General features: G+C 67.5%; 1 protein-coding gene across 2 annotated transcripts; it reads left to right on the top strand.

Moving 5' to 3' along the window:
- The first annotated feature begins 37 nt into the window (after positions 1 to 37).
- RGS11 (regulator of G protein signaling 11) lies at positions 38 to 5016 on the top strand. Of its 2 annotated transcripts, XM_041401582.1 has the most exons (17): positions 38 to 113; positions 929 to 1025; positions 1345 to 1395; positions 1483 to 1589; positions 1692 to 1743; positions 1823 to 1881; positions 2038 to 2114; positions 2233 to 2314; positions 2442 to 2510; positions 3136 to 3165; positions 3249 to 3310; positions 3533 to 3646; positions 3763 to 3878; positions 4212 to 4299; positions 4394 to 4532; positions 4597 to 4679; positions 4752 to 5016. In XM_041401582.1, exons 1-17 carry the CDS (start codon positions 54 to 56, stop codon positions 4876 to 4878), a joined length of 1413 nt encoding a protein of 470 aa, XP_041257516.1. In that variant the 5' UTR covers positions 38 to 53; the 3' UTR covers positions 4879 to 5016. The 2 variants fall into 2 exon arrangements, with proteins under 2 accessions (XP_041257516.1, XP_041257517.1); XM_041401583.1 differs by lacking the exon at positions 1692 to 1743 and having other exon boundaries at positions 1483 to 1594; positions 1803 to 1881.
- Positions 5017 to 6322: the final 1306 nt, after the last annotated feature.

Raw genomic sequence — 6322 nt, 5'->3', positions numbered from 1 at the left:
CGGGGCCGGGGCGGGGCCGGGCGGAGAGGAGCGGCGCGGGGCGCGCACCCGCGATGACCATCGGCGGCCCCCGCGGCCGGCACCCCCGCCTCCAGATGCCCTGTCTGCGCAAGGTGAGCGACACCGGCACCGGCAGCCGCCCCGCGGGGAGGGGGCACCGCGCCGGGACGGGCACTAGCACGGCGGAAACGGGGCACGGCCAACGTGGGGAGCGGGCACCGCGGGCACCCGGTGTTGGGACTGTGGGGATCGGCCACCGGCATCGGGGGGTGGGGGTACCGAGCGCACCGGGCACCGGCACCGTGTGGATCGGGTACCGGGAGCTGGGACTGTGCAGACTGGGGCACCGGCACTGTGCGGATCGGGGACGGGGCGCTGGCACCGTGGGGACCGGACACTGACACTGCACTGGGTTACGAGGGCATCGGGGCCGCCGGCGCCGCGGGCATGGGATGGCCGGGGACCAGCACCGCCCAGCGTACGCGGGACAGCGGGCACCACCCCGGCGCCGCCACGGGGCACCGGGAGCCGCCCCGCGAGGGAATACCCACGGGCAGCGCCCCGGAGCTGCGTGCTCTGCTCCCCCACGCCGGGCTGGAGTGCTGCCAGAGCTCACTCCCCAAAGCCGAGGTTCCCCGGGCCAGGGCTGCCCCGAGGATGTGTATGCAGCTCCAGCACCACACGCTCGCCCGGCTGTTGGGAGCCTCGGTCATGCCAGGCTGTCCCTAGGCTGGGCACAAGGTGCCCTGGAGCACTGCGCAGTTCCAGGCTGTCCCCAGGCTCGGCACTGTGTGCCCCTGCCGGGTTCCGGGGACCTGGGTTGTGTCCAGGTCGCAGGGTGCCCGGGGTCACAGTGGGGGGAGCCAGGCTGTGTCCAGGCCCGGAGCCGCCGTCGCGGGGCTGAGCACAGCCGTTCTCTGCCCGGCAGATGGAGCGGATGATCGTCAGCATGCAGGACCCCGACATGGGCATCAAGATGAGGAACCAGCGCTTGCTCATCACCGTCATTCCCCACGCCATGACAGGTGTGTCCCGGCCATGGGTCCCCCGCGAGGGGCGCGGGGAAGGCGTGTGGGAGCTCCCCGGGTGTCCCCAGCCCTGCAGCGGCGGCCACCGCCGGCCCCCGCGCCGCTCCTCTCCCCGCACCCCGGTGCTCAGCGCTGCAGCTGGGATCAATTATGCATCGGCTGCGCGGGGCGGGCGCTCTCACGTCCTTGGCAGGGCCCTCGTCACCCTGCGTGACCCCTGGCACTGCCATGCTGTGCCAGGTGCCCCAGTGGAGAATCCCCCATATCCAGTCTGGGGAACCCCACTGCCCCCCGCTAACGCAGCCTCCGTCCCTAGGGAACGACATCGTGGAGTGGCTCATCCAGAAGTACGGCATCTCCGAGGAGGGTGAGTGCCCTGGCACAGGCAGCTGGCACCGAGGGGGGGCACCTGGGGCTGCCGAGCCTCCACGCAGCCCCCAATCCCATTCCGCAGAGTCGCTGCACCTCGGCAACCTCATCGTGAAGCACGGCTACATCTACCCGCTCAAAGACCCGCGCAGCCTGGTGCTGCGGGCCGATGAGTCGCCCTACCGCTTCCAGGTACCGCCGCACCGGGGCACGGCACAGCCCAAAGGCCGGGGCTGCCCCGGCTGGGCACCGTGGCACCCCATGGCAGCTCCTCAGCCTCTTCCTCCCCCACAGACCCCCTATTTCTGGACCAGCACCAAGTGGCCGGCCACGGAGCTGGACTACGGTAGGTGCCGCCGTGCCGCTGGCACCAGCACGGGCTGCGACCCCTCCCAGCGCCCTGAGCGCCGCCGCTTCTCTTGCAGCCATTTACCTGGCCAAGAAGAACATCCGCAAGCAGGGTGATCTGATCGAGCACGAGAAGGTGAGCGGTGCCCTCCTCGCAGCTGCGATGCACTGGGGGAGTCTCGGCTCAGCACCCGTGGCGGGGGACACCGGCTGTCCCTGTGCTGGAGCGGCAGCAGCAGCCGGAGCCAGGCAAGGGGACAGTGCCGCACCGTGCCTACCTGTCGCTCCCCAGGACAACTACAACCTCCTGCACAAGCGGATCAACCACACGTGGGACTTCGTGGTGATGCAGGCACGGGAGCAGCTCCGGTGAGTGCGGGCACGGCCGGCACCGCTGCGCCCCGGGGAGCGGCAGGGATGGATGGAGCACCCCTGGGTGCCGGGCAGGCAGGGTGCCAGCACCTCCCCGCTGCCTCTGCACGGCCAGGGCAGCCAAGCAGCGGCGCAAGGGCGACCGCATCGTCATCGACTGCCAGGAACAGGCGTACTGGCTCGTCAACCGGCCCCCGGTGAGCGCGGGGCAGGGGGGCCGGGCTGGAGGTGCAGCCCTGGCACCACTCACGGCCCCGGCCTGAGCAGCGGGGCTGAGGGGTGCAGGGGTTCCCCCCAGCCCCCAGCATGATGCTGTCGTTGCAGCCAGGAGCCCCTAACGTGCTGGAGCAGGGCCCCGAGCGCAGGAACTGCCACACCACCCGTGTCCAGCTGGTGAGTGGGGGTGTCCAGGCACCCCTGGGGCAGCCAGCGGGCACAGGGCACACCCAGTGCCTGTGCCGGGGTGAAGAGCTGCCCCCGTGGGTGCCCATCCATCTCACTCCAGGCTGTGCCCACATTTTGGGGAAAGGGGTGGGCCCCAGTTCTGCTAACATCCATGTGTCCCACACCCCGAGCATGTGTTTGTCCTTGCACCCAGCACCCCTCTGTGCCAGCACCTCTGATCCCTGCAGGGCAGCTGTGCTGCACCCTGGGGTGCCAGCAGCAGCCACCAAGCCCTTCCTTGTGTTGTGACCCCACTAATGCTGCCCCAGCACCCCCAGGCTGTCCTCACTAACCACCCAATTTCTCTTCTCTGCGCTGTGCCGTGTCCTCTGCCCACGTAAGTGTCACTAACCTAGGGCTGGTGTCACACTGGGGTGTGGAGGGGGAAGCCAGGGCTCATTCTGTGGGCTGTGATGGCTGAGCCAGGAGGGCTGGGGGAATGAGGCCGGAGGCCACAGGGATGGGGCGCAGAGTCCCGGGGTGGGGACTGGGTGCTGGATTGTCCAGGGTGGTGGTGGCAGGACAGTGTCCTGGTCCCACTGTGCCCTCACCCAGCCCTGTGTGTCTCTTGCAGACCAAGAACATGGATTACTACAAGCGAGAGGTGAGTGGAGCGAGGGGTGGGGGCAGCTCCTGGGGGGCACGAGCTGCCAGGCACCCCAACATCTCCCCTGCGCCTGGCCCCAGATCGAGTACTGCAGGAAGGCCATGGCCAGGACCAGGGTGAAGTCCTCCATCTGCCTTGAGGGGTGAGTGGCAGCAGCTGCCCCAGCCACAGCTGGGTCCCTCTCAGGGTGACAGGGGCACCCACATCCCAGCAGCTGGTGCTGGCACCACTGCACCCCAGCCCTCAGCAGGGAGTGGAGCTGAGGCTCTGCACAGCTTGGGCACATCCCCACCTCATCCCCATCATGTCCCCACGGTGGCTGGGGTTGGTGGCCCTGGTCTCCTCCAGCCACCACTCCTGGCAGGTACATCAAGTTCAATGAGCAGTATGTGCCCCACGACCCCATCATGTCTGGCTGCCTGCCCAGCAACCCCTGGATCACGGATGACACCACGTACTGGGCCATGAATGCCCCCACGTAAGTGCCCCAGCCCCAGGTGCCCCAGAACCCCCGTCTGCAGGACAGGCTGGTGGGGACTGTGGGGTCATGCAGGCTCCATAGGCTGCCAGCCCCAATGCCACTGTCACCAACAGAGTGACAACTCCCACAAAGCTGCGCGTGGAGCGCTGGGGCTTCAACTTCAGTGAGCTCATCAACGACCCCCTGGGCCGGGCACAGCTCCTGGAGTTCCTCAAGAAGGAGTTCAGTGGTGAGGGGGCCCAGCCCCAGCCCAGAAACACCTCTGTGCTGGCAGCCCAGACCCACCACTCTGACCCAACACCAGCAAACCCACCATGTCCCAGTACTGCCTAATCCACTGTCCAATCCCAACACCACCAAACCAACCCATGACCGTGTCCTGCCATTCCTCAGCCCACATCCCAGTACCTCCCAGCTAATCCACCCAATTTCCCTGGTTCCACTGCCCCAGCTGCCTCTGTCCCACGGGGGCACATGCCCAGCCACGGTGGCCTTTGGGGGTTGCCCATGAGGGGTGCCCAGTGCCGTGTCCCCATTCCCAGCGCCATGTCCCCCTCCCCAGCTGAGAACCTGAGCTTCTGGGAGGCATGTGAGGAGCTGCGCTATGGGGAGCAGTCCCGCATCGCTGAGATCGTGGACTCCATCTACCAGTGAGTGCCAGTGGGTTCGGGAGGGAAGGTTTGGGGGCGGTCACGGGGCCCTGCCCAGGGCGGGCCGGGCTCACCGCCGTCTGTGGCTCCCCAGGCAGTTCCTGGCTCCCGGGGCCACGCGCTGGGTGAACATCGACAGCAAGACGATGGAGCGGACCCTGGAGGGCATCAAGACGCCCCATCGCTACGTGATGGACGATGCCCAGATGCACATCTACATGCTGATGAAGAAGGTGGGTGAGGGCGGGGCTGGGCAGTGCGGGGCTGGGCAGGATCCTGACGTCTCCGCTCTCTCAGGACTCCTACCCACGCTTCCTCAAGTCGGACCTCTACAAGAACCTCCTGGCCGAGGCCATCATTCCCCCGGAGACCAAGAAGCGGTGAGGGCAGGGGACGTCCCGTGGGGCCACCACGGGTGGTCCCCGCCGGTTCTGACCGCGTTCTACCCGCAGGGTCTTCCCCTTCATGCGCAAACAGCGGCATTCCAGCCCCAGCCCGGCCCTGCTGCTGCCGGCGGGCGATGCCGAGGAGAGGAGCAGGAGCCCTTCCACCGCCCCCGTCCCCGAGGAGGAGAGCTGAGAGCCGCAGCCCCCCGGCAGTACGGGAGCGCCCCGACCCAGCACACCCAGCCCCGCCGCAGGACCCTGCCGGCAGTAGCACTGAAGGAGAGAAGCCATACTCCCCCCAGGCCCCCGGAGCCAGGCTGGCCCCGCCGCAGCCCCCGCTCACGTCCCCACGCCCTCCTGTCCCTCGGGGAAGCCGCACCCAGCCGGCCTGGTGCGGGGTCACCCCCTCCTCCCGCCCCCAGCCCGGGCACGACACAGTAAAACCCCCTCGGGAAACACCGCTGGCTCCCGTGGTTTGTGGGGAGGGGGCCAGGGAGGCCTTGGCAGGGTGGGAGGGGCACAAAGCGCTGCCCACTTGTCCGGGCTGGACTGTGAGCTCAGGGCTGGCAGGGACGTCCTCCTCCCACGCCTGCAGAGCCAGCAGGGGAGCAGAGCCGGGAGGGGACCAGCCCCCCAACACGTGTGCCCATGGCACAGCCAGCACCCACGGATCTGGGGCTCCGAGGGGCAGCTACCAGCCTGGCACGGCTGAGGGCACTCAGGCCTTACAGGTGTGCCACCCACGCCCTGGGAGGGACAAAAAGGCCTCTGGAAGGGGCTGCCCTGTGGCTGGCACGGGCACCAGGAGCACGGCTGGCAGCTGAGCCACTCTCCTGTCCATGGACTGTTAATCTGAGCAAGGCTGAGGATCTCACGGCAGGATTATTCCCTTCCCGGGAGCACAGCCCCAGCTGCAGAGGATTATCGCTGGTGGTTACATAAAGGAGAGGGGGGCTGATGCCCAGCAGTGCTCAGCCCTGGAGCCCAGCTGCTCCACACGTACCCACAGAGCAGAGCTGGGCACAGCTCCAGCCCCAAAAGGACAAAGAGGTGCCATGCTGTATCCTGGCTAACGAACACCAGGGATGCTGGGGATGACATCCTGCCCTGCCGCAGAGCCTGGCACGGAGCAAGGGGCATTCTCAGCTCCGTGCTGGGCAGACAGAGGCCCCTGGGGCAGGGGAAGCTGCTGGAGCCTCGGTCCCAGGATGGAGCTGGGGTCCTCGGTGCTGGCAGCCAGGGGCAGTGACAGATGGTCCCGCGCTGCAGGAGACAGCGCCCGCCACGCGTCTCCCTCCGGCTTGATCCAAATCCAAACCACGGCATGAGATTTTCGTGCTGATGGACTGCAGAGGGAATCTGGGGTGTAAAACCAGGTCACAGAGCCCAGGTGGGGGGCAGGGATGGGCTGGCCCAGCCTCGTTATCTAACTGCAGCCTCTCCACACACTGCCTTTTCCTGGTCCATGAGCTGCCTGCAGCAGAACAGGGCAGCAGGCAGCACCTCAGCCATCAAAGCATCACCAGGACTCCTGGATCCCTCCCAAGGAGGGGCGTTCTGCCTTGAGGAGGTCACTCAAAGGGCTGTCAAAAAATCCCAAAGTCTTGTATAACCTGCAACATCAAAGCAGGGCACCA

Source organism: Onychostruthus taczanowskii, unplaced genomic scaffold (assembly GCF_017590055.1).
Source record: "Onychostruthus taczanowskii isolate IOZ18803 unplaced genomic scaffold, ASM1759005v1 scaffold19, whole genome shotgun sequence".
Taxonomy (NCBI): domain Eukaryota; kingdom Metazoa; phylum Chordata; class Aves; order Passeriformes; family Passeridae; genus Onychostruthus; species Onychostruthus taczanowskii.
This window is presented reverse-complemented; position numbering and strand designations above follow the sequence as displayed.

Coding starts and splice junctions, on each gene's coding strand:
- RGS11 (XM_041401582.1), top strand. CDS start 54: ATGACCATCGGCGGCCCCCGCGGCCGGCACCCCCGCCTCCAGATGCCC. Junction 2,115..2,232: donor CAGGCACGGGAGCAGCTCCG/GTGAGTGCGGGC, acceptor CTGCACGGCCAG/GGCAGCCAAGCAGCGGCGCA. Junction 3,166..3,248: donor TGGATTACTACAAGCGAGAG/GTGAGTGGAGCG, acceptor GCCTGGCCCCAG/ATCGAGTACTGCAGGAAGGC.